At 71.1% G+C, this 26,779-nt stretch overlaps 6 protein-coding genes across 12 annotated transcripts; 3 read left to right on the top strand and 3 right to left on the bottom strand.

The window, feature by feature from the left end:
* Positions 1-4,706: 4,706 nt before the first annotated feature.
* Positions 4,707-7,864, top strand: LOC309446980 (uncharacterized protein). 2 transcript variants are annotated; one of them, XM_082067218.1, is made up of 7 exons: positions 4,707-4,923; positions 5,138-5,221; positions 5,752-5,840; positions 6,030-6,194; positions 6,307-6,444; positions 6,617-6,809; positions 7,180-7,864. In XM_082067218.1, the coding sequence occupies exons 1-7, from the start codon at positions 4,731-4,733 to the stop codon at positions 7,515-7,517; spliced, it is 1,200 nt and encodes a 399-aa protein (XP_081923344.1). In that variant the 5' UTR covers positions 4,707-4,730; the 3' UTR covers positions 7,518-7,864. The 2 variants fall into 2 exon arrangements, with proteins under 2 accessions (XP_081923344.1, XP_081923343.1); XM_082067217.1 differs by having other exon boundaries at positions 6,009-6,194.
* Positions 7,865-8,875: 1,011 nt separating this feature from the next.
* AFMID (arylformamidase) lies at positions 8,876-11,699 on the bottom strand. Of its 3 annotated transcripts, XM_082067188.1 has the most exons (11): positions 11,535-11,699; positions 11,376-11,466; positions 11,191-11,295; positions 11,077-11,125; positions 10,820-10,905; positions 10,676-10,748; positions 10,217-10,314; positions 9,846-9,924; positions 9,491-9,620; positions 9,237-9,341; positions 8,876-9,125 (listed from the first exon to the last, which is right to left on the bottom strand). In XM_082067188.1, exons 1-11 carry the CDS (start codon positions 11,562-11,564, stop codon positions 9,096-9,098), a joined length of 876 nt encoding a protein of 291 aa, XP_081923314.1. In that variant the 5' UTR covers positions 11,565-11,699; the 3' UTR covers positions 8,876-9,095. The 3 variants fall into 3 exon arrangements, with proteins under 3 accessions (XP_081923314.1, XP_081923312.1, XP_081923313.1); XM_082067186.1 differs by having other exon boundaries at positions 8,876-9,341; XM_082067187.1 differs by lacking the exon at positions 11,191-11,295 and having other exon boundaries at positions 8,876-9,341; positions 9,491-9,668.
* Positions 11,700-11,998: 299 nt separating this feature from the next.
* On the top strand, positions 11,999-14,063 carry TK1 (thymidine kinase 1). The gene is made up of 7 exons (XM_082067175.1): positions 11,999-12,198; positions 12,364-12,395; positions 12,475-12,588; positions 12,663-12,756; positions 13,068-13,157; positions 13,235-13,354; positions 13,465-14,063. Exons 1-7 carry the CDS (start codon positions 12,133-12,135, stop codon positions 13,621-13,623), a joined length of 675 nt encoding a protein of 224 aa, XP_081923301.1. The 5' UTR covers positions 11,999-12,132; the 3' UTR covers positions 13,624-14,063.
* A 587-nt stretch (positions 14,064-14,650) lies between these two features.
* On the bottom strand, positions 14,651-16,855 carry SYNGR2 (synaptogyrin 2). Its single transcript, XM_082067402.1, has 4 exons — positions 16,697-16,855; positions 16,135-16,372; positions 15,731-15,870; positions 14,651-15,632 (listed from the first exon to the last, which is right to left on the bottom strand). Exons 1-4 carry the CDS (start codon positions 16,802-16,804, stop codon positions 15,435-15,437), a joined length of 684 nt encoding a protein of 227 aa, XP_081923528.1. The 5' UTR covers positions 16,805-16,855; the 3' UTR covers positions 14,651-15,434.
* Positions 16,856-17,580: 725 nt separating this feature from the next.
* Positions 17,581-24,439, top strand: TMC6 (transmembrane channel like 6). 4 transcript variants are annotated; one of them, XM_082067401.1, is made up of 20 exons: positions 17,581-17,997; positions 18,180-18,298; positions 18,634-18,738; positions 18,845-19,003; positions 19,107-19,212; positions 19,310-19,406; positions 19,503-19,757; positions 20,064-20,254; positions 20,326-20,470; positions 20,723-20,878; positions 21,056-21,231; positions 21,368-21,449; positions 21,827-21,924; positions 22,076-22,171; positions 22,481-22,556; positions 22,768-22,901; positions 23,086-23,262; positions 23,418-23,496; positions 23,630-23,708; positions 24,064-24,439. In XM_082067401.1, the coding sequence occupies exons 1-19, from the start codon at positions 17,942-17,944 to the stop codon at positions 23,699-23,701; spliced, it is 2,379 nt and encodes a 792-aa protein (XP_081923527.1). In that variant the 5' UTR covers positions 17,581-17,941; the 3' UTR covers positions 23,702-23,708; positions 24,064-24,439. The 4 variants fall into 4 exon arrangements, with proteins under 4 accessions (XP_081923527.1, XP_081923526.1, XP_081923525.1 ...); XM_082067400.1 differs by having other exon boundaries at positions 18,607-18,738; positions 24,220-24,439; XM_082067399.1 differs by having other exon boundaries at positions 18,607-18,738; positions 24,061-24,439.
* Positions 24,440-25,420: 981 nt separating this feature from the next.
* On the bottom strand, positions 25,421-26,773 carry ARL16 (ARF like GTPase 16; the record flags this gene model as incomplete). Its single annotated transcript, XM_082067292.1, is given in 6 exon segments — positions 25,421-25,738; positions 25,946-26,061; positions 26,262-26,375; positions 26,467-26,534; positions 26,537-26,544; positions 26,595-26,773. Coding segments are annotated over 6 exon segments (657 nt in total). The 3' UTR covers positions 25,421-25,566.
* Positions 26,774-26,779: the final 6 nt, after the last annotated feature.

The raw sequence follows: 26,779 nt of genomic DNA, 5'->3' as shown, positions 1-26,779 counted from the left end.
GGAGAAAAGCATTTACTGCCAATAAACGGGCTAATTAATTCTCCTCAAAGACCTCTCAATTATTCATCTTGGGCCACAGAGAAAACAATTACAGCACTTACCTCAGCCCTGGCTCGGCCAGCGCAGCAGCCAGCGCGGGCCCAGGGCTGGCGACAGGCGGGCACGGCCGGGACAGCGGGCACAGCTCTGCCCACCTGGCAGGACCAGCCTGGGCACCCACCCCCCGGCTGCCCCTCTGCCCCGCGGCCCCAGAGCCCAGGCTGTGCTGGGGCTGCCCTCGAGAGGGGCTTTCTTCCCAGCTGGTTCTGCAGCTCCGTGACCCTTGGGATGCTCCTTCTGCCCCATGGTGCTGTTCAGTCCCTGCTCCCTCCGTGTCAGCTGCACCTTGAGAAGGGAAACCCGTGGTACCCGCTGGCACCGAGAGCTCGGGGTCCCTTCCCACAGCGCTGCGGGCACCGAGAGCTCGGGGTCCAGCACGCTGGGCAGGACACGGGTGCAAAGGCCACCGGCCCGGGGTCCGTGTCGCTCTCTCCCACGCGCACCCCACGCACGGCAGGTCAGGCCGCTCCATCCCGCACCCGCGGGGAGCGGGGGCGGCCCCGGCCCGGGGCGGGCGGGCAGAGCCCCTGCGCAGCTCCGCGGGGCGCCGGGCCCGGAGCCGCCGGGCTGGGCAGCGCTGGGGGCCCGGGCGGCCGCGGGGCCGGGCCGGGAAGGGTTAAGGGCGGCCCGCGCCCCCCCCCGGCGGCCGAGGGGCGGGCCTGTCGGGAAGCCGGGATTTCTGCGGTGGTTTTACTGGAAAAGTTGTTGCCGGCGGAGGGAGGGGTCACCCGAGCAGCCCCGGCAGGTTGGGGACGGGGGGGACCGGCCGCCCCGCAGCAGCTGCGCCGCGCTCCCGCGGGCCGCAGCCCCGGGACCAGCAGCACCCAGCGGGCTCCCGGGCCGGCTCCGGCTCCGGCTCCGGCTCCGGCTCCGGCTCCGGCTCCGGCTCCGGCTCCGGCTCGGCTGCCGGCGCGGCCGGGACGCCGCGCACGGCGGCCAGAGGCGGCCCCAGCACCCCGGAGCAGCCCCGGCTCCCGCCACCTGGGCGCGGGCACCCCGGGGGCCGGGCCGGCAGCTGCCACCTGCCCAGGGGCTCAGCCCGCGTGTCCCGCGCGGGTGTCCCACGGGAGCCGCAGCCCCGCTGCACAGCCACGGTCACGGCTGAACCCCGCGCCGCGCTGGCTGCCCCGCCGGCCCCTTCCAGGCAGAGCCCCCACAGCGGCTCGGGGCAGCGCTGCCCGCGGCTGCTCCACAACGGCCATCGATGGCTTGTTCTGGGCTCTGGCTCATTTAGGTGCCACGTGTGTGAGCAGCCGCGGGCGCACGCGCCAAGGAGCCCAGGCCCAGCGTCAGCGGTGCCGTTACACCAGGATGGCGCTGGGCCGGGGCTGGCAGAGCACGGCCTGGCACTGGCCATGGCACGGCATGGCACGGCACGGCACGGCACGGCACGGCACGGCACGGCATGGCATGGCATGGCATGGCACAACACAGCACGGTACGGCACAGCACACTGGAGGTCTGGCTGTGCCCTGGCAGGCTGAGCCAGGAGCCCAGCACGTCCCAGCACTTCCAGGCATTGCTCCACGGTTCCCGACAGTAGGAAATCACTTGGCTCTGTGGCTCCTATCCCTCCAGGGATAATTGATGGTGGCTCCCCCCTGCCCGGGTGGAAGCGGGGCCCTCCAGTTCAGCCAGCCCCAGCCCATAAGGACGAGCCATGGTGGTCGCAGCACGGGCAGCACGGGCAGAGCAGCTGCAGGGCCAAGGCAGCCCAGGAGGAAAACACTGCCAAGCTCACAGCGAGCACTTGGGGTGGTTGCCAGCCCCAGGCACCCAGCACAAGACACTCAGAGCACCTCCTGCACCGCCAGCGCTCCTGTGCCTGCAGCCTGCAGCCCACATCGCTGTCCCCGTGGAAGCCACGAGTGCCAGGGGGGATGGCTTGGCCTCTGCCCGGCGATGGCCGAGGAGGCGCAGCCGCACCGGCACGGGTCACCGTGCCTCCCACAGCCCCTCCGCAGGCACCGCAGAGGGGGCGTGTCGGGGCTCAGCCCCAGGGCCGGGGCAGGATGTGCAGCCAGGCGAGCGGGCAGGGCCTGGCAGCGGCCGCCGTGGGGCTGCCTGTGGGGCCAGGGCAGGGGGAGCCCGGCCGGCTCCGGGAATCGCCCCGGCAGCTGCCAGGCCTGTGGCAGGGAGGGTGGGGGGAAACCCGATCTTCTGCGGCGGGACCTGGGCTCCGATCCCCGGCCAGGCTGCTAATTTTAGCCCTGGGGAGGCACTGCTGGAGCATGAGCTCAGCTCACCACGGCTGCACGTTCGGTGGGGCCGGGAGCTGCTGGCCAGCGCCGGCCGGTGGCAGCCGAGGGGTCCGTGACGCAGCCCCCAGGTGACCCCCGGGCGAGCCCCCCCAGCCGCTGGCTGAGCCCACTGCCGAGCCGCGGGCCAGGCACCAGCACTGCCCGCCGCTACCCACACGCCCGCTGCCTCAGCTCGGCCAGCCCCGCACGTGGCCTCCTGCCATGGGCCCCGGTGCTGACCCCCAGCCCCCACCACAGCCCCCGGGGGCCCCGTGCAGCTGGGGGGGAGTGGCTGGGGGGACCCCGGGGCAGGTCCCCGACCGCAGGACGCGGGGCTCCGCGGAGGAGGCTCTGCCGCGCTGCCAGGTCCTGCGGAGCGTGCGCCGCCTCCCAGCAAAGGAGCACCCTGCGCGGGCACAGAGCCGGCCCTGCCCGGGCTGCGCAGCACCGCGCCCCAGCCACCGCTCGGGCCTCTGAGACCAGCGCTCGCAGGGGCTGAGATGAGGGGCACGGCCGGGCCACGTGCCCTCCCCACACCGGGCGCAGCTCTGCAGCCAGGAGCAGCGGGACTGGATGGGGGGCGGCTGCTGAGGCCGTGGCTGAGGGTGCTCCAGCCAACTGGCCCCCCCGAAGGAGTGGAGAAAGCGGCTCCAGACCCTGCCCTGCCCTGGGGCAGCGGCCCCGGCACGGTGGGGTCCCCGGGCGAGGGCCCTGCAGCTGCACGTCCCCCAGCCCTCCACCTGCGGCGTGGCCGCTGCGCTGCCCAGCGCTTACTGGAAGAGGAAGCTGCTGGGAAGGCAGCGCGTGCAGCGGGGCAGCTTTGGGGAGGAGAGGCTCGCGCGGCTCGGCTGTCCATGCTCCCAGGTCCAGGGCCAGTAACGGGAAGCGTCTGCTCTCAGTGACGGTAAATCAGATCGGGGAGATTAGAGGCCTTTTTGCCTAATCATGAGCAGCTTGAAGTTGGAGGACAAGTTCCTGGAACAAAGAGGAAATGGAGGCAGTAAATAAAGAAAAACTGTTAACATGTGGCCCTGCGTGTGAAAAACGTCTCCATGAAGAACTGTTTATGGCTCCCTCATCTGCGGGGCTGACAGCGCGGCTGCGGCGGGAGGTGGCGGCGGGTCCCCCGTGCAGGGCTGCAGGCGGCACGGCGGGCGCGCGGGCAGCCAGGCGGGACGGCCGCGGGGGCTCGCGGGTGGCAGGGGGGCTGGGGATGCGTGGTGGCACGTGGTGGCGGGAGGAAGGCAGCAGTATAGCGGGCACTGTGGTGGAGGTGGCTGGACAGGGGCTGTCGAGGAGGCTGCGTGCACGAGGAGGCTGCGTGCACGAGGAGGCGGCGTGCACGAGGAGGCGGCGTGCACGAGGAGGCGGCGTGCACGAGGAGGCGGTGTGCACGAGGAGGCAGTGATGGGGCACACTCGCAGGCGGGCAGGGGCCAGGCAGCACGTGGCCTAAGAAGGGAAGGGGACACCTGTCCTGCTGCTCCCCCTGCAAGTGCCAGGAGAGGTGCCGAGTGCTGCAGAGCTGTGTCCCCCCCCACCTTCAGCACCGGGGGCACAGCCCAGACCCTCCCAGCAGAGCACTGTGGCCATGGGCCAGATCTGCCCCGCAGCGCGTCACCAGCCTCTGGCTGGACCAGCCCGATGCGGGGAGGCGGGGGTCTCGCTGCTCTGCTGGGCACATCCCTGCTCTGTGGGCCGGGGGTTTCTGCCAGGAGCCAGACACCACCGAGCCCCTCTCTGGTGAGGAGCGTGCAGAAAGCTGCGGGGCTGCCCGCAGCCACGCCGGCCCTGCCGCAGGACATGCCTGCGCTGCGGCGCGTCAGCTGTTTCCAGGGCAGACGCGGCCAGGAGCCGGAGTCAGTTCCCAGCAGCAAGGTCACCCTGCGCCATCAGCAGCCGGAGCAGCATGGCGGGAGCAATGCCATTCAGCACAGGACGCCATGGGCCCGTGGAAAGACTCGTGGATCCTCACGGCGCCAGGGCCGAGGGGTGCGGGCAGCCTTGTGCTGAATGGCGATTGCTGCAGCAGGACAGCAGGGACAGGGGCTCCCGGCAAAGCGAGGGGCTGCGGGAGAGCCGGGGGGCTGCGGCTGCACCCACTCGTGTCCCCGGACTCCTCCACGTGTCCGTGCACCGTGGCTCGGGGGCTGAGCGGGCGCGGGGCTGGGCAGCGGTGACGGACGGAGGGAGGGGAGGGTCTGCGGGGGCCGCGCTGCAGGGCAGCCCGGGGCGCCCTCGGTGCCCACGCAGCGGCCGTTGCCCCGTGTCCCGCTGCTCCTGCCGGTCGCGCAGCCCACGGCCGCGGGTCCCAACCCCAACCCCGGCCCCGCCCGCCGCGGCGGCGATCCCGCCCCCGCCCGGGAGCCCTTGCGGCGGGGCGGTCGCGGCCATGCTGGCGGCGCGGGGCGCGGGGCGGCGGGGCCGCCTGCCCGCGGGGGCCGGGCCGGTGCGGCCGCGGTTCCCCCCGCGCACCGTGGACCTGCGGAGCGACACGGTGACCCGGCCCTGCGCGGGGATGCGCCGCGCCATGGCCCGCGCCATCGTGGGCGACGACGACTACGGGGAAGACCCAACGGTCAATGGTGGGCGGCGGGGACGGTTCCCCCCGGACCCGGCAGAGATGAGGGACCGAGGCCGCCGGTGGGGTCGCTGCCTGCAGCCCCCCAGCCCAGAGCGAGGCTCAGGGGGCTGCGAGGGGCTGGGGGTGGCAGCCCGGTCCTGGGGGGCTCCTGGCTGTCCCCCCACACTCACCCAGGGCCAGCAGACACCCCCTAACCCCCCGCTTTTCCCCTGCAGAGCTGCAGCGCCTGGCCGCAGGGATGCTGGGGATGGAGGAGGCTCTTTTTGTGCCCACGGCCACAATGGCGAACCTCATCGCCGGTGAGTGCCGGGGCTGTGCCCAGCCCACCTCCCTGCACCCCAGGGGGGCAGGTCACAAACCGAGGGACAGCTTTATGTCCCCACCCCACGGAGGGTGCAGAGGGCGAGGCCAGCCCCGCTGCCCCGCACTGTCCCAAGCAGAAACCCGCTTGCGCTCAGGAGGCTGCCCGGGCAGCTGCCGGGGAGAGCTGTGGGCAGCAGTCCAGCCTGACACTGGTGCATCTCCTTGGCCCCCTCCACCTCCAATCTGGAGCAGCACGCCGCCTCTCAGCCCCTGGAGCTGACCCAGCCTCCCTCGCCCCCCGCTCTGCTCCGTTAACCTTTACCCGCTTCACGTCCCTGCCCTCGCACAAGCGGGGACTCGCTCCAGCCCAGCCATGCGTGTGCACCAGGGAGGGGAGGCCGTGCCCCCCAGCCGCTCCCCCAGCTCCAGCCGCTGCAGGCGGCCCCGTCCCACAGCCCCAGCACCCCCGGAGCCCCGCAGAGCACCCGCTGCCCGTGCCCCCCCTCATGGCCCCTCTCCCTCCCAGTGATGTGCCACTGCCAGCGCAGGGGGGGCCAGCTGCTCCTGGGCCAGGCCGCGCACCTGCACGTCTACGAGCACGGCGGGGCCGCGCAGGTGGGTGCCGCCCCCCGCCGGCCGCCGGCCGGGCTGCAGCTGCATCCCCCGCATCGGCCCGGCCGTGGGGCCGAGCGGCGGCCGAGCGCACCGGAGGGGGTGGAGGGGCAGAGCGCCGGGCCCCCCGCACGCCGTGCCCGTCAGCCCTGCTCTCTGCCCTGCGCACAGGTCGCTGGTGTCCATTCCCAGGTGCTGCCGGACCTGCCAGATGGCACCTTCGACCTGGAGCAGCTGGAGCTGCTCATCCGCGAGGCCCACGGCAGCCGGTACCACCCGCGCCCCGAGCTCATCTGCCTGGAGAACACGCACAGCACGGCGGGGGGCCGGGTGCTGCCTCTCCCCTACCTGCAGCAGGTGGGACCCGCAGGGACACCCGGGCCTTGCCGAGGAGCTCGGAGCGGAGCCCACGTTGGCACCAGGCACCCCGGGGGTCCCTCCCAGCCCAGCTGCTGCTCTGCCTCCCCAGGTCCGCGGGCTCGCTGACCGCTACGGGCTGCGGGTGCACATGGACGGGGCACGGCTGATGAACGCGGCGGTGGCCCAGGGTGTGAAGCCGGCTCAGATCACCCAGTACTGCGACTCCGTATCCCTGTGCTTCTCCAAGGTGTGCTCATATGGGGAGGGGTCCCCAGGGTCAGATGGGAGCAGACAAGCCGGGGCCTTGCCCTTGCTCAGGGGCATCGGGCCGAGCGCCCACCTTGCGGGCTGGGCCGTCCCTGGGCGCGTCCCCAGGAGGGCCGGGGGCAGCTGGGGTCACCGCTCCGGGGGCCGCGCAGGGCCTGGGCGCCCCGGCCGGCGCGGTGCTGGCTGGGCGCCGCGGGTTTGTCGCCGAGGCCTGGCGCGCGCGGAAGCTGCTGGGCGGGGGGCTGCGGCAGGCGGGCGTGCTGGCAGCCGCTGCCCGCCTCGGGCTGCAGCAAGCGGAGGAGACGCTGCGCAGAGACCACGACAACGCCCGGCGCTTCGCTGAAGGTACTTGGGGCTCTTGGCACGCCAGGGGGTATGGGAGGTACGGGCACCCGCAGGCTGACGCTGTCTGCCCACCCGTGCAGCTTCCACATGCTGCTGCATGGCTGGGTCCCATCCTGCACCGGCCAGCTCTGCTGGGAACAGCAGCGCGGGCGCCGTCTCAGGCAGCCGTGCTGATCTCCAGCAGGCTGGGGTGCTGCTGGGGTCTCTGTCTGACTGGAGCACCATGACGGTGCTGTGCCTGTCCCTGCGGTGCCCCTGGTGCTGCATGGGCGAGGGCAAACGGCTCCCCCCCAGCCAGGACGCGGGGCAGGGTTTGGGCAGCACCGCAGCCTCCTCCGCACTGGCAGCCGATCGTCCCTGCGTCCCCCAGGCATCCAGGAGCTGAACTCGCCCCTCTGCTCCATCAGCCTTGCGGCGGTGGAGACGAACATCGTGATGATGAACATCGGGGGGGGCTGGCTGTCCCCCCCAGAGCTCTGCGAGCACCTGCGGGCCGTGAGTGAGGAGGAGGTGGCTGAGACCGGCCGGGCTGTCAGTGTCCTGGTGTTCCCCTGGTCTGCACACACCGTGCGTGCCACGTGGCACCGCGACGTGTCGGCCCGTGACACCGAGCTCGCGAAGAACAAGCTGGCGTTTGTGGCCAGGAAGTGGCAGGAGAAGCTGGACCTGGGACTGCGTCCGACCCCTCCAGGCACAGGGGGAGCCTGAGCCGCCCGCAGCGCAGGGCGGCCGCTGGGAGCCTGGGGAGTCCCGGCCTGTCCCGCAGCCGGGGCTGGGACCAGCCCTGCGAGCTCCCGGCGCGTTCCCGCCTGGCTGCAGCACAGCGCGCAGCCCCGGGGAGCCCAGCCCAGCCCCAGCGAGAGCCCCGCACCTCCCGGCAGGGCCAGGGCACCCCACGTCTCACACCGCCGCCCAGGCCCTCGGTGGCAGCGTCACCCAGCGAACCGCCCGAGCACCCTCTAGTCCTGTGCAGGAGCTCTGTGTGCAGTGGTGCTGCTGGGGACACGGATCCCAAAGCTGGTCAGGGCACTAAATAAAGGTGTGCTGGCAGCGCTGTGGCTGTGCAGGGTGTTTTCTCCCAAGTGCACTCCTGACTGCAGCAGGGACATCGTCCCCAGGTCCCCACTGAGGGACAACTTCTCCTGAGGACGTGAAGCGTCTCAGCCGCAGGACCAGGGCCAAGGTTTGGATCTGGCCAGGACTGGCCCAAGGGCAGGAGCCCAGCCTGGCCCCGGCAGCTCCCCAGGGTGCTGCTCCGCCGCCCCAGCGAGCTCGTACCCCGTCCCACAGCCGCCCCGCAGCCACGGGCGCTGGGCCTCTGCCCAGCCGGTCTCATTCTGCACCGGCAAGTCCCCAGCTGTGCCGTGGGAAGAGCTGGGCGGGCTCGGGTGGGAGCTCCGCGCTGGGAAAGAACCTGCAGCAGCCACGACTGGCGTGTGCAGTCACACCGGCAGCCGTTGTTCCTGTTTGATTTTGTATTGGCAATAACCAGTTTAAAGGAAACCAAGGGAACAAACTTCATCGCCTGGGTGTCCAGAGCCCTGCAGACCCGGCAGCCCCGCACTCCAGACGGGCAGGAACACCCGGCAGAGGAACAACAGCCGGGCCAGAACCGGTGACAACGGGTGCTGCCCCTGCCTGGCTGCAGGCAGGACGGGGCGCAAGGGCACGGGGTGTCTGGAGGCAGCAGCCGCTGGAGCGAGAGCAGCAGCACGGGCAGGGTGCAGGCAGGACACAGGCAAGGTGCAGGCAGGATGCCAGCAGGGCACAGGCAGGATGTAGGCAGGGCACAGGCAGGGCGCTGGCAGGGTACAGGCAGGGTGCAGGCCAGGTGCTGGAAGGGCACAAGCAGGGTGCAGGCAGGATGTGGGCAGGGTGCAGGCAGGCTGCGGGCAGGGTGCAGGCAGGGCACAGGCATGATGCTGGAAGGGCACAGGCAGGATGCTGGAAGGGCACAGGCAGGCTGCAGGCAGGCTGCAGGCAGGGCACAGGCATGATGCTGGAAGGGCACAGGCAGGGCGCTGGCAGGGCACAGGCAGGATGCTGGAAGGGCACAGGCAGGCTGCAGGCAGGGTGCAGGCAGGGCACAGGCAGGATGCTGGAAGGGCACAGGCAGGGTGCAGGCAGGGTGCAGGCAGGGCACAGGCATGATGCTGGAAGGGCACAGGCAGGGTGCCGGCAGGGCGCAGGCAGGATGCAGGCAGGATATGGGCAAGGCGCAGGCAGGCTGCCGGCCACTGTCATGCTGGCCTGCAGTTCCCAGCCTGGTTTGCTCCTGACATGCCATCAAGCTCTTGAAATCAAGTTCAGAATCACCTGGGATGAGGAACCGAGCCCTGTGAGGCGCCCGCCAGCCCCGCGGCACGGCCGGCCTGCGCTGCTCCGGGCTGCGCTCAGAGCAAGTGAGGACGGGAGCTGCTCCCCTACCTGGGTGAGGACATAGCTGTCCTCCGACAGCTTCTCAACGATGTCAAAGTGATCCACGCCGGCGAGGTCCAGCATGGAGACGGACCAGCCGGCTGCGCGCAGGGCCTGGGGGAGAGCGGGGCTGCTGGGAGGGACCCCGACCCCCATGTGCCGTCCCCGCAGCAGCAGAAATGCTGCTCTGGTCGTGGAATCGTAGGTACAGCACACGAGCTCCCCACCCAGCTGGGCAGGCCGGAGCGGTGCTGGGGCCTCACCTGCCCGTACTCCTGCGACTGCCGGCGGAACTCCGGGGAGTCGTGCTGGGCCACGGCCACCAGCACCTCACAGGCTGCGGGCGCTGCCGGGGGCACGCAGAGCAGGGGGCTGTTCCTGCGGGCGACCTCCCTGGGGACACCACAGGGCAGCTGACTCGGACCCTCGTTACGGCTTTGCCTGTGGAGCACCCGTGTCCTCGGCCGTGCTCCGGGTCGGGGCAGGTGGTGCCAGCGGCGCGGGCAGGGGTGCAGGCAGGGGGTGCAGGCAGGGGGTGCAGGCAGGGGCAGAGCCGCTGGTGCTGCCCGCAGCCTGGCCGTCCCTCTGCAGCCGCTGTCCCCACGGTGTGGGGCTCACCGGCTCATGTTCAGCGCGTCGTTCACATAGGTGTGCAGGATGGGCTCCAGGTCGTACACGCCGCTCACCAGCACAGCTCCTGGGGGCGGAAGCGCCGGCGCTGGGGGGCCCTGCAGCTCCCCCTGCACAGCACCGCCCCCACGAGTTCTCCTCGTGCCCACATCCCTGGCCTCGGTGCGCGGCTGGCGGGCGCAGGACGCACACCCAGGGCAGCTTGTCCAGGAGCCCGGAGCCCGGCACTCCCAGCGTCCCTGGCCCGCGGCCGCCCGGGGCAGCTCGTCTCCTTGGCTCTGCGGCCACACAGCCCCACAGCAGCAGAGACTCAACACCAGCTCCCCTTCAGCTCCCGCGCCCGGACACGGCGGCGCTACCTTTGATATCCGGCACCACTCCATAGCCCGTCCAGTCCGTGGACAACACCATGGCTGCCAGGTGGGCCCCTGCCGAGTGTCCACACAGGTAAATGCCCCTGGAGAGAAGGAGCCGTGAGCCAGCGCGGGCAGTGACGGCGGCCGCTGCCTCGGGACAGCCCGCTCTGCGTGCGGCCCTGAGCGCCGCAGCCCAAATGCAGCAGCTCAAACATGTTTCCCAGCCCATCGACTGACACGTGGTGCAGTGACAAGGCAACACGGCCACAGGCCAAATGGACCAAGGACACAAAGCCCATGTCACGGTGTCACAGCACAGGGCTCGCTCGCCCCGTCCTGTTGCTGCCGCAGCCACCTCCGTGCCCCAAACCACCCAGGAACCACACGGGCACAGTTTGCCATGGAGGCCCCAGGGCGGCTGTCGCGGGGCAGAGGGGACCCCGGGAGCTGCGTGGTGCCCACCTGGTCGCAGGGAACCGCTTCGCCAGGAAGACGACGCTGCGCCGCACCTGCAGCACCATGGCGTCCATGTGGCCTGCACGGAGGGCAGAGTCGGGCGGGCACCGGGCCAGCGTGGCGGCCGCAGCCCCCCCGGGCAGCACCTACCTCGGGGGGCCGTGTCGTACCCCACGGCCACCAGCGCCACGCCCCGCGACACCAGCGGGGGCGCTGCGAACCCCGACTCCTCTTTACTGTGGGGACAGAAGCAGGCGGGCTGCGGGCTGCGGGCTGCGGGCTGCGGGCTGCGGGCTGCGGCAGCCCGGGAGCACCCCGAGCAGGCCCGGGGGGCGGGAGAAGGGGGCGGGAAGAGCGGGCCGGGGGGTCCCTTCCCACGGGATCCCCGCACCGACAGCGCCGCCCACCTCAGGCACTGCCAGTATCCGCCGTGGATGTAGAGCAGGACCGGGAAAGCTGCGAGCACAGCCGGGGTGAGCGGGGAACGCGGCCCTGCCCGCCCCCGCCCGCCCAGCACCTACTGCCCGCGGGCTCCGCCGGGAGGTACATGTCCAGCTTCTCCCCGTCCCCGTCGCCGTAGGGGACGTGCAGCGCGGTCCGGGTGCCGGCCCGGGCCCGCCGGGTCCCTGCGGCGGGAGGGACGCGTCCCGCGGGGCCGGGGCTGGGACGGGGACACCGAGCCGCGGCCCCGGCCCCGCCCGCTCACCTGCCGCCGTGGCCGCCATGTGGGCCTGGATGACGGCGTCGCTGCCCAGGCGGCGGGACCAGCGGCTGGGCGAGTACTGCTCCTCCAGCGCCTGCGGGCGGCAGCGGCTGCGGCGGGCGGCGCGGCGGGAGGAACGCACCCGCCCGCCCCGGGCCCTACCTCCGCGGGCATGGCCCGCCAGCCGCCCATGCTGCGGCCGGGCCGGGGCCGGGGCCGGGGCCGGTCCCGATTCCGATCCCGGTCCCGATCCCGATCCCGATCCCGATCCCGATCCCGATCCCGATCCCGATCCCGGTCCCGATCCCGATCCCGATCCCTAGCCCTGTCCCGCGCCCTCTGCCCGCCCGGGGGCGGGGCCCGGGGGCAGGGCCCGGGGGCGGGGCTCGCCCGCTCCCATTGGCCGCCCAGAGGGTGGGGCCTGGTCACGGGACGGGGGTGGGGCACTGGGCGTGGCACTGAGCGTGGCCGCCCCTCCCATTGGCCACCGGGGGGGGGGGGGGGCGGGGCCAGGTTGGCAACACCGGGCGGGAGCGCGGTGCACGCCGGGAAGGCGGCGCAGGCCGGGGCGGAGACGTGCTAAAAGAAATAAGAATTTTGGCGCCTGTGTGCCCATTGGCCGGCGCGGCGGCGAGGTGGCTCGAACCCTCCTCCGATTGGCTGGCACGGCGGCGCGTGGGCGTGAGGCTTCTGCAGATTGGCTGGCGCGGCGCCGGGGTGCAGAGGCGCGCGCGCGGGCAGCCAGTCCGCCGGTGCAGCCATGAACTGCCTGACGGTGCCCGGCGTGCACCCCGGCTCGCCCAGCCGCCCGCGCGGCCAGATCCAGGTACGGGCCGGCACCGGCGCGGGGCGGCGCTCGGAGCCCCTGGGGCCGCGCCGGGGCCGGTACCGGCGGTGTCCGGGCTGCGCGGGGCGGGGGCCGGGGGCTGCCCGCGTGGTGCCCCCGCCCAGCCGCGCTCTCGCCCGCTGACCCCCGTGGTTCTGCCCCCAGGTGATCTTCGGGCCCATGTTCTCCGGGAAGAGGTAGGCGCGGGGTGGGACGCAGCGCGGGCCGGGGGCGGGCCGGGCCGGGGCTCGGGTCGCTCACGCCCGTGTGTTGCAGCACGGAGCTGATGCGGCGGGTGCGGCGGTTCCAGCTCGCCCAGTACCGGTGCCTGCTGGTGAAGTACGCCAAGGACACGCGCTACGGCGCCGCCGGCGTCTCCACGCACGACAGGTGAGTCCCGGCAGGACCCTCCTGCGGCCCAGCCGCGCTGCCTGGCTCGGGTCTCACCGTCCGCCCTTCCGCAGGAGCAGCATGGAGGCCCTGCCAGCCCGTCTCCTCGGGGACGTGTACCAGCAGGCGCTGGGCTCCGCGGTCATCGGCATCGACGAGGGACAGTTTGTAAGTGCGCGGCCGGGGCAGGCCCTGGGGAGCTCTGCGGGGCCCGGCCTCTCCAGAGCAGCCTGTGAGGAGGGGTCTGAGTCCTCTGCGGGGGGTGGGAAGAGATGCCCTGGGGCGGTTTGCTGCTGGACCTGCCGCTGGAGTCAGGCCCTTCCCCTGTCCCTGCAGCCTGGGGACAGTGGGACTGGAGTCTGTTTCCCAGGAGATCTGATTTTCCCAGTGCCCTATGTGCTGTCTGGGCCTGTGCTGCTGGGTCCCGAGTGAAATGCTGCCCCTTCCTCCCCCTGACACTGTTTCTGGGCCCCCCCTAGTTCCCAGACGTCGTGGAGTTCTGTGAGATGATGGCCAATGCTGGGAAAACCATCATCGTTGCTGCTCTTGATGGGACTTTCCAGAGAAAGGTAAACCACTATTTTAATACAGTAGCTGCTTTGGGATCCTCACGGAACCCAGAGCATCCCCTGCTGTCCTGGCATAGGCTTTCGGGAGCATCCTGAACCTGGTGCCGCTGGCAGAGAGCGTGGTGAAGCTGAACGCCGTCTGCATGGAGTGCTACCGAGAAGCCTCCTACACCAAGCGGCTGGGAGCGGAGAGGGAGGTGAGTTCCCTTGGAACACAAAGCGCTTCAGCCGCTTCATCTCGCCAGTCCTGCTGGTCCAGATCCCCGAGGGGCCTGGGCTCTGCAGTCACTCCTGGTTTTCTTGCCAGGTTGAAGTGATTGGGGGAGCAGACAAGTACCACTCTGTGTGCCGAGCCTGCTACTTCCGCAAGCGGCCTCAGCAGCCAGGGTCGGAAAACAAGGAGAACATGCCCTTGGGGGTGAAGCAGCTGGATGTGGCTGCCTCCCAGAAAGTCTTTGCTTCTTGACGGCCGCGCTCCCGCACAGGGAGAAGCAAGAGCAGGGAAGCTGAATGCTGCGGCTCCCTGGCACCAGATGTGGCTTCCCCTGCCTTTAGCAAAACTGTTAACTGTCTGAGCTCTGCCCGCCAGCCCAGGCTGTCCCTCTGCACTGAGCGCTGGAAAAGACTGGGAGCAACTGGACCCGCTGCCAGGGGGAGTTCTTGCACGGGACACGGAAAAGCTGCCACACTGACACATCCCAGAAAACTGAGAGCAAGCCAGGCTGCAGGGCTTCCATCGCCCACCTGGCTGCTCGCCCGCCCTGTCCAGACTGGCTCTGGTGGCTGGTTCACTTGCCCATGAACGCAACTGTTTCTTTATCTCTTGTGCACTGTTGCTAAATTCCAGATTTCTTAAGACAATGTACAGTAACTTAGTATTTTAAAGCCACTTCCTTTTTTAACACAGCCTGGGGAGATAACCTGATCCTTGTCGTAGAGCTGTGGCACAACTTCTCAACCGCCCCGCGTGGCAGCAGCCGGGCATCGGCCGTCCCTCCGCGCGCCGCTGCACGGCCTGGCCGGCGCTGCCACGCTCGCCGGAACTTGCAGTTCCGCCTGCACCCCCCGCGGGGAGGAGGCAGCACCTGGGGGTGACGGGACGGCTGCTCCCCGCTCCCGCTGTGTCCCTGAAGCGATGACAGTTGCGGTGCTCAGAGCACTTCAGTGCCAGGCCTGGGCCCTCCCTTGGGGACAGGGAAGGCAGCACTGCCGCTGGTTTAGGTTAATAAATAACTTAATGAAATTGCCTGTGTGTGGTTTATGCCAGACTGCTCTGAAAAGGCTTCCCTGCAGTTAACGGTGTGCAGACGGCGCAGGCTGATCACAGCTCAAACCGGACTGCGAGGAGCGGAGGGCTCGCTAAAAATAGCCGGAGCATGAGTGTGCTGTTTGCAGTGCAGCAGATGGCTGGGGCGGCCCTGCTGCTTCTCGCCTGCCCCGGCCCTCGGGGAGAGGAGCAGCCCCGTTCGCTTCCCCGGAGAAGAGGCAGGTGCTGGCCAGGTGAAAAACTTTATTCCATCTCTACAGTGACAAACAACTCGAGGGCAGCCCCAGCAGCGAGAGCTCACACACCGCACGCTGCTGCTGGGAGCAGCTTCACAACAGGTGCAGCAGCAGCAAACACCCCCTGAGCCAGCGGCGACGCCCCCGCGGGACACAGGACAGCGGCGACGCTTCCGCGGGGACAGCGCGGGGTGCAGGACCCCGGGAGCAGCCCCGGCCGTGCTGAGACCCCAGCGCTCGCTGCTCCCGCAGACCCCAACCCTCCTCACCCGAGCGCCAGCAGCTCTAGCGCAGGCTGCGGGAAGGCACAGCGCGGGAGTTCACGGTCAGGACGGGGCTTTGGCATCAAGCTCAGCCGGCAGCAGCCGGGGAAGGCGCGGGAAGCGGCGCGGGCAGGAGCGGGAGCACCTGGCACTTGGGAGGTTCAGCTGGGCTGGAAAGGCACCGGTGCCAGGAATGGCCAGGGCAGCGGCCACAGCCAGGCCAGAGCCGAGGGCGCAAACACGCACCGCGCTGCTCCCAGGGGCAGGAGCCCAGCCCCGCACACCCACCCTCCCCGGAGCCGCGCTCAGCAGCCACATCACCCACCACGCACCCGGCTGCGGGTCCAGCGGCAGGACCAGGGCCCCCTGCGCCCCAACACCAAAGCCTGGCGGCTTTCACACGCAGCAGCCGCCACCCCGCACACCTTCCCCCGTCAAGTCTCAGGTCCCTCCCACCCCACCCGCAGAGAATTGCACTGGAACAGCCGTCCCTGCGGGCCGCGGCAGGGGCTCAGTACACCGGGGGGGGCTGGTAACCCTCCGGGGTTTCTGCCGTGTGGGTGAAGGGCGGCTGCTGGTAGCTGTCATGGCTGATGTTGGGGTAGCTGGAGTACGGAGTCGGAACCTCCGCGCTGGGGTCGATGTAGCTGCGAGCGAAGTCCTCCACCCCCATCTTGTACCTCTTGTAAGCGAAGGCGATCAGGAGGCCCTGGGAGAGGAGGGGCAGTGGTGTGAGGGCTGCCCTGGGACCCCCCAGCGCTCCCTCCCAAGCGGAGCAGGACCGGGCTCCACCGCGGCCTCACTCACCCAGGAGAAGATGGAAAAGAAGCTGAAGGTGATGGCGGCACGGGCCGAGTCAGCCCCGATGTGCACGTCGCTGGCCTTGGTCCAGGACCACTGGTTGGTCAAGAAACAAAAGCCAATGAACCACAGGAACGTCCAGAGACCTGTGGGAGGAAGGTGGTGTGAGGGGCTCCCGGGCGGGGCCCCAGGGCGGTCCCTGCGGCGGCCGGTGCGGGAGCCCAGCGGCGCGGCCGTCCCGCGCTGCTGCCCGCGGCTCCTCGGGGCTCTCAGCAGGCAGCGCGTGGCCCACGGGCAGCACGCCAGGCGGGAGCGACTCCCTTCGCCAGGCACCGGCAGCCACGTCACGGGACAAGGGCGGCCATTGTAGCAGCCGCGGAAGGCGCAGCCCTGCCCGGGGCTGCCGGTACCTGAGAAGCAGAGGTCTGCCAGGACCAGGTACTTGCGGTCGGTGGTGTTGCTGATCTGGGGGAAGTAGATGTCCACCATAAAGAAGAAGATGCACGCGAGGAAGGCGAGGACACCAATACCGATGCCGTAGCGGCAGGCGTCTTCGTTGTGGTTGAAGATACAGAAGAGCTCGGAAGAGCTGGGCAAGTTGGTGTAGCCCTCCCCGACCAGGCAGGAGAAAACGATCAGGGCGAAGACCTGCAGAGGCGGGAGCAAGTGTCCGGTGGGCGGCACCGGAGCCCCGTCCAGGGCTGCCCGTGCGCGGCAGGGCTGGGGCACCGGCCCGGGCAGGGCTCAGCCGGAGCAGGACGGGGGGGCCGGGAGGGAGGGCCAGGAGGGGAGGCCGGGCCAGGCAGTGCGGGTCCCGGAGCGGCGGAAGAAGAACGGGACCGGGCCGCGGGGTCCCGGGCCGGGGGCGGAGAGGAGGAGGAGGAAGGGGAAGGCCGGGCCGGGCCGTGCGAGGCTCTCCCGTCCCGTCCCGTCCCGTCCCGTCGCGTCGCGTCCCGCCCCGCCCCGACTCACGGCACTGGCGATGCGCGCCAGGACCTGCGGCTGTTGCACGAAGCGGCCCAGGTCGAAGGAGCCGCCGGCCTTGGCCGCCCCGTACGCGCCGCCGCCGCCACCCTCCATCGCGCCGGAGCCGCCGCCGCTCCTGCGCGGCACCGCCCCGGGGAGGGCCGGGCCGGAGCGGGGCGGGCCGGGGCGGAGCGGGCCGTGCTCGGGCCGGCGGGACCGGGTCTCCCCCGCCCGGCCGCCGAGCGCAACGTCAGCTTCCCGCCGGTGCCCCCGCGCCCCGCAGCCGCCCGGCCCCGCAGAGCGGGGAGACCGGCAGCCGCCCCCGCCCCGCGGCGGACCGTACCGCGCCCGCCCGGCGCCGCTCCCGCTGCCGCCCGCCCTCCCGGTGCCGCAGTCGCGTTGCCCCAGTGCAGCACCCGGGACCACGGGCGGCGCCGCGGACGGGGGAGCCCCGGCCGGAGCTGAACGGGGGCTCCGCGGGGTTACCGGGCGGCGGCAGGAGGGCGGGCTGGGCTGTGTTGGGGCTCCGCGCTCCCTCGCCCTCCCCGCCGGTGGACGGTGCCGGCTTCGCACCCAACACGGAGCCGCGGCGCCTGCCCGGTGCGGGCGGAGTCGATGAGCCCCGGGACGCGTCTGCGTCCGGTCCTGGTACCGGGACAGCGGGTCTCGCCGCGGGGCGGCGCTGGCGGGGGACACAGCGGTCTCTGCCCCAGTGTCACCCCCCGGGTGTGGTTTGAGGCCCCCGGGGTCGGGGCTGCCGCGGGGGATGGGAAGGGGAATCTTCGCCGCCCCGGGGCTGCGGGTCCCGCCATGCCCTTCCCGAGCCGAGCGCGGGGGCCGCTCGGGGCCCCCCCCCGCGGTGCGGGCTGGCTCCGGCCCGGCCCCGGAAGGGCGGGCGGGCTCCTCCGGCGCAGCCCGGGGCCGGGGGCGGTGCGAACCCCCGGCGCGGGCAGGACCGGCCGCGCCGCCTCCCCCATCCGCTCGCCCTCCCCTTCCTTCCTGCTCCGCCGCCGAGACGGGTTTGCCCCGGGGTTAGTCCTGGGATTAGACCCGGGTTTAGCCCCGCGATCACGCCTGACCCGCTCCGCAGGGCCCCGCACGCAGCGGCCCCGGTTCTGTCCCCGTCCCAGGAGCGGGTTCGGGTGCCGGTGGGTGCCGGTGGCGCGGAGCTGCTGACGCCCGTCGCTCGCCGCTCAGGACGGCGTGTCGGAGGGAGCGCGGCGCCGCCGGGACCGGTTCGGCCGCAGCGGGATGTCCCGGCCGCCCTCCTTCACCCTGCGCGTCCCGGAGGACACCGAGAGCGATGGGTGAGTCTGCCCCAGCCCGTCCCCGCACGTTCGGCCCCGGGATGCCGCGGGACACGGCAGCGCCTGCAGCGGGCACCGGGCAGCACGGCGGGCTCGGGGCTGGCGCTCCGGCTTTTCCAGGGCTCCATCCCCTGCCCCAGGGCCCAGCCCAGCCCCGGGTGAGCGGGTCTGTGTCCCTGCAGGCAGGAGCCGAGCCCGGATAACGAAGGAGCCCTGCACAGCTCCTTCCACGAGCTCATCCAGGAGCAGAGCAGCTTGGTAGAGGCGGGTGTGGAGCTGGAGATGCAGGCAAGGGGCAGAGGTAAAGTGCTGTGGCCGCTGCCAGGGGGGTGGGATGGGGACAGTGTGTGTGCCCAGAACCATCCACTGTCCCAGACCCTGCCTGGGCCAGCAGGGCTCGTGCCAAGGCTGCAGCCACAGCTCTTGTAGGAGCTGCTGACACCTTTGCCAGCGCAGGCAGTGGGGCAGACCTGCCCTTGGGGACGCAGAGAGTGTTCCTGGAGAAGGGGATGCCCTGGAAGAGCACACACCGGGGCAGTGGGGCTGGGAGGACGGGAGCTGTGGGCGCTCTGGCTCTCACCACGCTGCACCCTGCGCTTGCTCTCCCAGAGCACCCAGCACACCTGGCCCCCCCAGGTGCCGGTGCCGCAGCCTGGCAGGAGCCTGGGCAGAGCGAACAGCACCCCGGCTACTCCTCCACCACCCTGCGGATCCTCGCCAGCATGCCCAGCCGCACCATCGGTGGGTACCGCCCACCCTTCCCCAGGCCCAGGAGCCCCTCGGCAGAGCTCTCCCATCACCTTGCTCTGCCGGGGCGCCCACCCTCCTGCCCTGCTCCCTCCTGCAGGGCGCAGCCGTGGGGCCATCATCTCCCAGTACTACAACCGCACCGCCCGGCTGCGGCGCCGGAGCAGCCGCCCACCCCTGCAGCAGCTCTGCCGCACCGCACGGCCCAGTGTGCGGCAGTACGACCTGGAGACCGACCCCGCCAGGGCCACGCTGGAAGGTGAGGGTCCGTCGGGAGCGGGGCAGGCGGTGCTGGCACTGTCCTCACTCTGGGTTCAGGACGGGCATGCCATGTCCATGTCCTGAGCCCCTTGCACCCCCAGAGAAGCGGAACCTGCTGGTGAAGGAGCTGCTGAGCCTCTCGCCCAGCCAGCGCAGCCACATGCTGCTCACCGTGCCCCTCAGCCTGGCAGAGAAACGCACCCTCCGGTAGGTCTTGTCCTCCAGCCCTGGCCAGGCAGGGCTTCTGCAGCCAGGGCCGTCTCGGGGCCCATGTCACCCCCTGACCCCCCTCTCTGCTGGGCAGGCGGGAGCTGAGCGGGCAGATGAGCCCCCTGAGGCAGCACACGCAGCACCGGGCCCCCTCCTCTCCCTGCGGATGGTCCAGGGGCTGCGTCATCCTCGTAAGGCTGGGATAGGATACAGGGCTGCGCAGCTGCTGTTGGGGGCTCTGGCACAGGCTCCGGCCCTGGTGCTCCCCCTGTGCTCCCTCTCCCCAGGGCTGCCGGGGCCTCTGGTACAGGCTCCTCTCACTGCTCCCCGCCGCGGAGCCCTGGCACTACTCCCTGAAGCAGATTGGGGGCCGCTTCGGCTCCAGTGTCCTCTCCTACTTCCTCTTCCTCAAGACACTCCTTATGTTCAACATCTTCTCATTCCTCATCCTCCTGGTCTTCGTGGTGGCCCTGCAGGCTGCATATCCCCCTGCCTCACCCAGCCCCCTGCCCTTCACCGGCCTCGAGCTCCTCACGGGAGTGGTGAGCACCGCCAGCGCATCCCCGGGCCGGGGGCTGCTCCGTCCCTGCATCCCGTCCCTGCATCCCGTCCCTGCATCCCGTCCCTGCATCCCTGCCGCAGTAATGTCCCCATCCCTGCCATGGTGATGTCCCCATCCTTGCCTTCACATAGCTGGGGCCCTGGGATCCCCAGTGCTGTGAATGCAGAAGCGGGTGCTTGGTGCTGCCCCAGCCCAGGGCTGTGTCCCCATGAGCTGGGCCAGGCTGGGCAGGGAGCCACAGGCACCGCTGCTGTCACCACGATCCTCATCGCGCGCTTCCCCACAGGGCTCCTTCACTCACTCGCTGCTGTACTACGGCTACTACAGCAACACCACCCTCAACGAGCCCTGTGCCTCCGGCCCCAACAGCAGCACGTGTCCCCTTGCAGCGCCCCCGCTGCCATACAACATGCCGCTGGCCTACGTCTTCAGCGTCGGGGTCTCCTTCCTCGTCACCTGCGTCCTGCTGGTGTACAGGTGGGTGAGCGTCGCCTGCGGCACTGCCAGCCTCCCCCTCCCGGCGCCCTGACGCCTCCCCCTCGCTGCAGCGTGTCCCGCTCCTTCGGGGAGAGCTATCGCGTGGGCAGCTCCGCGGGGGACCTGGCGGTCAAAGTCTTCTGTGCCTGGGACTTCAAGGTGGTCCAGAGGCGCTCGGTGAAGCTGCAGTGCGAGAACATCTGCACCCAGCTGAAGGTGAGCAGCTGGGCCGGAGCTGCCTGCGCGCGCCCTGGGCCCTGCGGCGGGCGTGTGAAGGCGTTTGCAGGAGCCAGCCCAGACCCCAGGGCTCAGCAGCCCTGTCCCCCTGCACAGGGGGGCTCTGCAGCTGCAAATGCCCCCGACTCCAACCCCACACCAGCACTTTGCCCTTCGGCCCCCTGGGTCCTGCTTGGTGCTGCAGGACAAACCTGGAGCGCGTTGGGCAGCGCGGGCACCGCTCTCTTGCAGGAGCTGCTGGCGGAGCGGCGCTCCCGCTCGCGCTCCCGCAGCCTCTGCCAGCGCCTGGGGCGCTGCGCCGTGCTGCTGCTGGCCTGGGCCCTCTCGCTGGGCACGGTGCTGGGCGGCGTGCTGGCCGTGCGCCACATCTCGCAGCACATGCACACGGTGAGTGCTGCCGCGCGCCAGGGAGCTCCCCCCGCGGTGGTGGGGTCCGGGGCGGGGCGCTGGGGAGGGTGGCCAGAGCAGCCCTGGGAAGCGGGGCAGCCCCCTCCCAGCGCCGGCGTCCGCTGCCCTCCCGCAGGCTGCCGGCAGCCCCGCGCTCAGCCCGGTGCCCGCTGCCAGGTTCAGCAGGAGCTCCGTGCGCGGGGCAGCGGCCGGCAGCAGCGGGAAGCCGTCCTGCTGGTCCTGCCCCTCGCCGTGTCCCTGCTCAACACGCTGCTGCCCCACCTGTACACGCTGCTGGCGCGGTGGGAGCGGCACGACTCCCCCGCCGTGCAGGTCTACGTGGCGATCTGCAGGTGGGCTGCCCGGGGCGGGAGCATCCTGCGGCCCTGTGGTCCCGGGGGAGGCTTTGGGGCCAGGCACCCCACAGGTGGGGCTCGGCCCCTCCATCCCCAGCACTCAGGGGCTTCTGGCCCTGCTCCTGCTCCCCAGGAACCTCATCCTGAAGATGGTGGTGCTTGGCCTGCTGTGCTACCAGTGGCTCAGCCGGAGGGTCGTCTGCTCCATGGAGGAGGTCAGCAGCGCCGCGCGGCGCCGGGCTCCGCCGGGTCGGCGCCAGGGGCACACGGTGCCCGTGCGAGCTGTCTGGGACACGCCGTCCAGACTGCCCTTTGCCCGGGAGCGCGGAGCAGCGCCGAGGCTGCCGTCCTGGCACCGGCAGCAGCACGGGCAGGGTCTGGCAGCCGGGGATCTGCCGGGCGGCGCCGCAGGCACCACCCGCTCCTGTGCTGGGGAGGGAGCGCAACAGCCCAACATGGCCACCTGGACTGGGGACTGGGGAAAGGGTATGGGGAGGAAAAACGGCCCCTCACACCCCATGGGGGCCACGAGAAGGTGAAGGGGCAGGAGAGGCCTCGCTCCGCACTCGGTGCCACCTTTGCTTCCCCCCAGTGCTGGGAGACGTGTGTGGGGCAGGACCTGTATCGCTTCATGGTGATGGACTTCACGTTCACGCTGCTGGACACGCTCTTCAGGGAGCTGCTCTGGAGGTAACGTGCCCCGGCAGGGCCCCCGCAGCGCGGCACCCCCGGCACGGCGCTGGCGGCGCTGCCCCGGCGCACCCGGCTCTGCCGCGGTCTTGGGGGGGGCACTGACACGCTCCCAGCGGCGGCGCGGGAGCAGAGCTCTGCTCCGTCCCAGGCTGATCCTGGAGAAGAGGCTGAAGAGGAAGCAGAAGCCCGAGTTCGACATTGCTCGAAACGTGCTGGAGCTGATCTACGGGCAGACCCTGACCTGGTGAGACGGCTTCTGCCTGGCGCGGCTTGTTCCTCTGCTGCCAAATGCCTCGTGGTCCCTGGGAGCCCCATGGTGGGCAGGGACCAGGCATGGGGAGCTGCACGTTCCGCTAAGCGGGGTCAGGGAGACCCCACAGCCCCACACGGGGGGACAGGCATCCTGGTGCCAGCACCATACAGCTGCAGCCCCCGCGCTCCCTGCGTGGTTTGGGTTGAGAACCACGGGGGACCAGCAGCAGTGTCCCAGTGCCGCTCCAGCGTCCCCCGCTGGCCCCTCCAGGGCTCAGCTCCTCTCGCCCCTCTCCCCCAGGCTGGGTGTTCTCTTCGCCCCGTTCCTGCCGGCCGTGCAGACGCTGAAGCTGCTGCTGCTGTTCTACATCAAAAAGGTGTGAGCTGCTCCCCCTTCAGCCCCGTGCATCCCTGCAATGGGCCGCCCCCGTCCCGCCGCAGCAGAGGGGCCGCCCGGTGCAGCAGGACAAGTGGTGTGGCGGGAGGGAGGGGTGTTGGGGACGGGGTGTCCCTGAGCTCCTGGGCTCACTGCGGGGAGGTTGGGCCGGGGCCCGGCGCGCAGCACGGGGACACGGCTCCTGCCCACAGAGCAGCCTGATGCGGAACTGCCGGGCGCCCAGCACGCCCTGGCAGGCGTCTCGCATGAGCACCATCTTCATCACCTTGCTGTGCTTCCCGTCCTTCCTGGGCGCAGCCGTGTTCCTCTCCTACACCATCTGGGCGTGAGTACCCGCCGGCCGGGCGCGGGGCAGGGGCTGGGGCTGGTGCCTCCCCACACTGATGGCACATGGAGCCATTGTCTCCAGCGTGGGGCTGTGCAACAGCAGCTGTTGCCAGATGTTCCTGACGCAGGGTGAGGGGCCCCTTGTCCATCGCTCTGACCCACGCCTCGCTCTGTCTGCCCAGGGTGCGGCCGTCTGAAACCTGCGGTCCCTTCCGGGGGCTGGAAACCATCTACAAGTCAGGGCAGACCTGGGTGCAGGTGCTGGAGAAGTCCAGCCCCAACATCACCTGGCTCGCCTGGGTCCACCAGCACCTGGTGGAGAACAGCTTCCTCCTGTTCTTCATGTCCGGGGTCCTGCTGTGAGTCCAGCCCTGAGCCTGAACCCCGGGCTGTGCTTTGGGGGTCCCAGGCACAGCCCTGAGCCGGGGCTGGGAGCCAGGGTGTCACTCCAGAGCCCTGTGCCCGGAGCGCCACATCCCCGGCTGCCACCGCCCGGTCCTGCGTGTCGTTGCAGAGCCGTGATCTACCTCAACATCCAGGTGGTGAGAGGCCAGCGCCGGATCATCCGCCTGCTGGAGGAGCAGATCGCCAACGTGCGTGAGCCCCGCGCCCCGGTGCGGCCCCGGTGCGGCCCTGGCACGGCCGCAGCACTGCCGGCCTCGGGCTCTGGTCCTGGCGGCGCCGCCGCCTCTGCGGCTGCTCACCGCACTGTCTGTGCTGTTGCAGGAGGGGCAAGATAAAATATTTCTCATTCAGAAGCTTCACTCGGTTTACGAGCGGAGAGAGAGATGCGCCTGAGTCCCAGGTGAGGCTGGCGCCGAGGGGCTGCGGGTGCCGGGCGCTCAGGTGGGCGCGGGGATGGGACGTGTCTCTGCCCCTGCCGCTGTGGGGCCGTGGCCGAGCGCTGCGTGCCAGAGCGGGAAGGCGCAGGAGGTGACAGGGCAGCCAGCCCTGCCCAGAGCTGTCACCCCTCGCTGTGCTGGCAGCTGGGGCTGCACGTTGGGGCTGCCCCGGTGCTGGGGGCGCTGCGTCCCTTGTGCTGCTGGGGACGGCACCAGCTGCCGGCAGAGCCAGCACAGGGACGGGGTGGGGACAGACCTGGGACAGGGAGCAGGAGGATGGGGGCATTTAGAGATGCTGATCTCTGCTGTCCCCAGCAGCAGCCCCGGGGGCACAGGGGCTGCACGTTTCCGTCAGACTCCTCGGGCAGGAAGGGGCTGGACCCATCGCACCCATCGCAGCGCTGGGAGCAGCGGGGCCGTGGGGTGCTGGGGAGATCCTCTGCTGCAGCCAGGGACATATTGGGATGTCAGCAGCTCCACGGGGACGTTGCAGCACAGGGACATGGATGCTCCCACCGCCAAGAGCTGCTGGGGACAAGGCAGGCGCAGCAGGACCAGGACAGCCCAGGGCACAGCCCTGCGGCAGGATGGGCTCCGGAGAGCCGCGATGGTGCCAAGCGCCGGGCAGAGGAACCTGAGGGTGCTGGATCCCCAGCCGCAGGCTGACCCGGATCATTAAAGCTCGGCTGCGGGAGCACCCAGCCTGTGTCTGACCTGTTGCGCTGGAAGCGGGTGAGCGGGTTTGGCACGGTAGCACCAGCATTTGTTAGGGGTGGTGACGGCAGCCGGGGCCGCATGTGCTCCCCAGCACCGCTGCCCACCCACCGGCTGCCCCGGCAAGACAGCGCAGCCCCAGCCCCAGAGCCGCTCCCCCATCCCGCCGCAGCCGCCCCTGGCGCGGGGACGCTGGTTGTGCCCGCAGCACGGCCCTGGCACCCAGGGAGGTTGTGCCGCGGTGTGTGCTGGGCCCGGGCAGCCACAAGAGCCCCGTGACTTGGCTCTTGTGCCGCAGGGTGAGGCCGTCAGGGCGGGTTATCGGTGCGGACACAGACACAGTTTATCGGTGCGGACGTGGGCCGGGCTCCCTGCGCAGCCCCAGCTGTTCCCTGAGCCAGGAGAGTGCTGGGGAGCAGCCGTGGGCTGATGCTGCAGCTCCTGAGACCCCCTGAGTGGGGCGGCCCCGTGGCTCAGCCTCGCTGGCTCCTGACACCACCCGTGTCCCCGGTCACTCCTGCAGCTCAGCCTCGCTGGCTCCTGACACCACCCGTGTCCCCGGTCACTCCTGCAGCTCAGCCTCGCTGGCTCCTGACACCACCCGTGTCCCCGGTCACCCCTGCAGCTCAGCCTCGCTGGCTCCTGACACCACCCGTGTCCCCGGTCACCCCTGCAGCTCAGCCTCGCTGGCTCCTGACACCACCCGTGTCCCCGGTCACCCGTGCTGTGGCTGCACAAGCCCTGCAGGGCCAAAGCCGCGGGCAGGAGCCCCCGCACACACACTTGGCCTCCACCCCGAAGCCGTTCCCAGCCCTGCCCCCGTGCTGCTGCCCACAACCCCCTCCTGCCCGAGTCGCCAGCACGGCCCCGCACCAGCCCGTTCCGGCCTCCGGGGCTCCTGCTCGTCCCTGCCCAGAACAGCAGCGTTTGCACCCGAGCGCAGGGGAGCCGCCAGCCCAGAGTGTGGTGAAGTTTTTACTGTGGAGTCCCGCGGGGTCAGGGCCGGCGCCAGCCTGTGACCCTGTCCCGGCCCCAGCCCCGCGCAGGGCAGCTGCTCAACGGCCGCCTCGTGTGCCAGGAGCCGCCGGCGCTGCCACAGGGCTGGGGTCACCGGGCGTCCCCGAGCGTGGCCCGGAGCCACCGCAGGACATCGGCCAGGCCGGTGCCGTCGCGGGCGCTGGTCTCCAGCATCGTGATGGGCTGCGTGGCGCAGGAGACAATGTCCTGCATGCGAAACAGCGACTTCATCTCCGCCAGCGACATGTAGCAGGGCAGGTCACTGCAGCGGGGGGTCTGTGTCAGCCCACCATGGCAGCTCCTGCCGGCACAGCCCTGGCCCGGGGTCTCTGCGGGCCCGGTGAGCGTGGCAAAGTGCAGCTGCTGCCCCGGGACACATCGGGCTTCCTCGGTGTCACTGATGGAAGGGACCGGCGCAAACCCTGGGGCTGTCCCCACGCACCCCACCCCCGGGCAGCCCCCTCCTCACATCTTGTTGAAGAGGACGAGGACGGGCACGGCGGCCAGCGGCGCCGCGCAGAGCACGGACAGCAGCTGCACGCAGGACGAGGACACCTGCGTGGGGTTGGCAGCATCGACCACGAACTGCGGGGACAGAGGGGAGAGCGGCGGTGGGAGAGCCCGGGGAGGGAAATCAGGCACCCGGGGCTGAAAGCGGGAGCCGACACCCCGCAGCAGAGCCGGAGCGGGGGCCGGTCCCGGCCACGGGCGTCCCCCCCTCCCCCGGGCCGGGGCCGTCCCTGGGGCCGTGGCCGCCGGTGCCGGGTCCCGGTGCCGCCGCTCACCAGGACAGCGCTGCACTCGCCGTAGTAGCTGGGCCAGATGGGGCCCATGCAGCCGCCCAGCTCCCGCAGCCTCGCCCGCCGCGGCAGCCGCAGGTCGCTCAGGTTGGTGCCCACCTGCCGGGACAGGCGGCTCGGCGGCTGCGCACGGGGCCCCGGCCGCACCGGAGCTGCCGGGCGGCTCACGGCCCCGCCCGGCCCTGCCTACCGTGGGCAGCGTGGCCGGGGGCGCGCCCAGCTCCGTGGCCCCGTCCTCGGTGCTCAGCTGTGCAGCGGGTTAAGGACACTACGGCGCCTGGGGAGGGGACGGGGACACGTCCCTACGTACGTACGTACGTGCCTGCCGCCCGCCCCCGGCAGTCCAGTCCAGTCCCGTCCCGTCCCGTCCCGTCCCGTCCCGTCCCGTCCCGTCCCGTCCCGCGGATATGACGTAGCCGCCGCGCCACGAGGCTCTTCCCGCCGCCCGCCGCCCCCAGCAGCAGGCACGTGGGCACCGGCCGCCGCGCCACCGCCATCGCGCC

Source organism: Streptopelia decaocto (assembly GCF_964273445.1).
Source record: "Streptopelia decaocto genome assembly, chromosome: 16".
NCBI classification, from domain to species: domain Eukaryota; kingdom Metazoa; phylum Chordata; class Aves; order Columbiformes; family Columbidae; genus Streptopelia; species Streptopelia decaocto.
This window is presented reverse-complemented; position numbering and strand designations above follow the sequence as displayed.

Coding starts and splice junctions, on each gene's coding strand:
- LOC309446980 (XM_082067217.1), top strand. CDS start 4,731: ATGCTGGCGGCGCGGGGCGCGGGGCGGCGGGGCCGCCTGCCCGCGGGG. Junction 4,924..5,137: donor GGAAGACCCAACGGTCAATG/GTGGGCGGCGGG, acceptor TTTCCCCTGCAG/AGCTGCAGCGCCTGGCCGCA. Junction 5,841..6,008: donor AGCACGGCGGGGCCGCGCAG/GTGGGTGCCGCC, acceptor CCCTGCGCACAG/GTCGCTGGTGTCCATTCCCA.
- AFMID (XM_082067186.1), bottom strand. CDS start 11,564: ATGGGCGGCTGGCGGGCCATGCCCGCGGAG. Junction 11,296..11,375: donor CATGGCGGCCACGGCGGCAG/GTGAGCGGGCGG, acceptor CTCCCGCCGCAG/GGACCCGGCGGGCCCGGGCC. Junction 9,925..10,216: donor AGTGGTGCCGGATATCAAAG/GTAGCGCCGCCG, acceptor TTCCGCCCCCAG/GAGCTGTGCTGGTGAGCGGC.
- TK1 (XM_082067175.1), top strand. CDS start 12,133: ATGAACTGCCTGACGGTGCCCGGCGTGCACCCCGGCTCGCCCAGCCGC. Junction 12,757..13,067: donor GCATCGACGAGGGACAGTTT/GTAAGTGCGCGG, acceptor GGCCCCCCCTAG/TTCCCAGACGTCGTGGAGTT. Junction 13,158..13,234: donor ATGGGACTTTCCAGAGAAAG/GTAAACCACTAT, acceptor GTCCTGGCATAG/GCTTTCGGGAGCATCCTGAA.
- SYNGR2 (XM_082067402.1), bottom strand. CDS start 16,804: ATGGAGGGTGGCGGCGGCGGCGCGTACGGGGCGGCCAAGGCCGGCGGC. Junction 15,871..16,134: donor GGCAGACCTCTGCTTCTCAG/GTACCGGCAGCC, acceptor TTCCTCCCACAG/GTCTCTGGACGTTCCTGTGG. Junction 15,633..15,730: donor TCTTTTCCATCTTCTCCTGG/GTGAGTGAGGCC, acceptor CTCCTCTCCCAG/GGCCTCCTGATCGCCTTCGC.
- TMC6 (XM_082067400.1), top strand. CDS start 17,942: ATGTCCCGGCCGCCCTCCTTCACCCTGCGCGTCCCGGAGGACACCGAG. Junction 18,299..18,606: donor GATGCAGGCAAGGGGCAGAG/GTAAAGTGCTGT, acceptor TTGCTCTCCCAG/AGCACCCAGCACACCTGGCC. Junction 22,902..23,085: donor CTCTCCTACACCATCTGGGC/GTGAGTACCCGC, acceptor CTGTCTGCCCAG/GGTGCGGCCGTCTGAAACCT.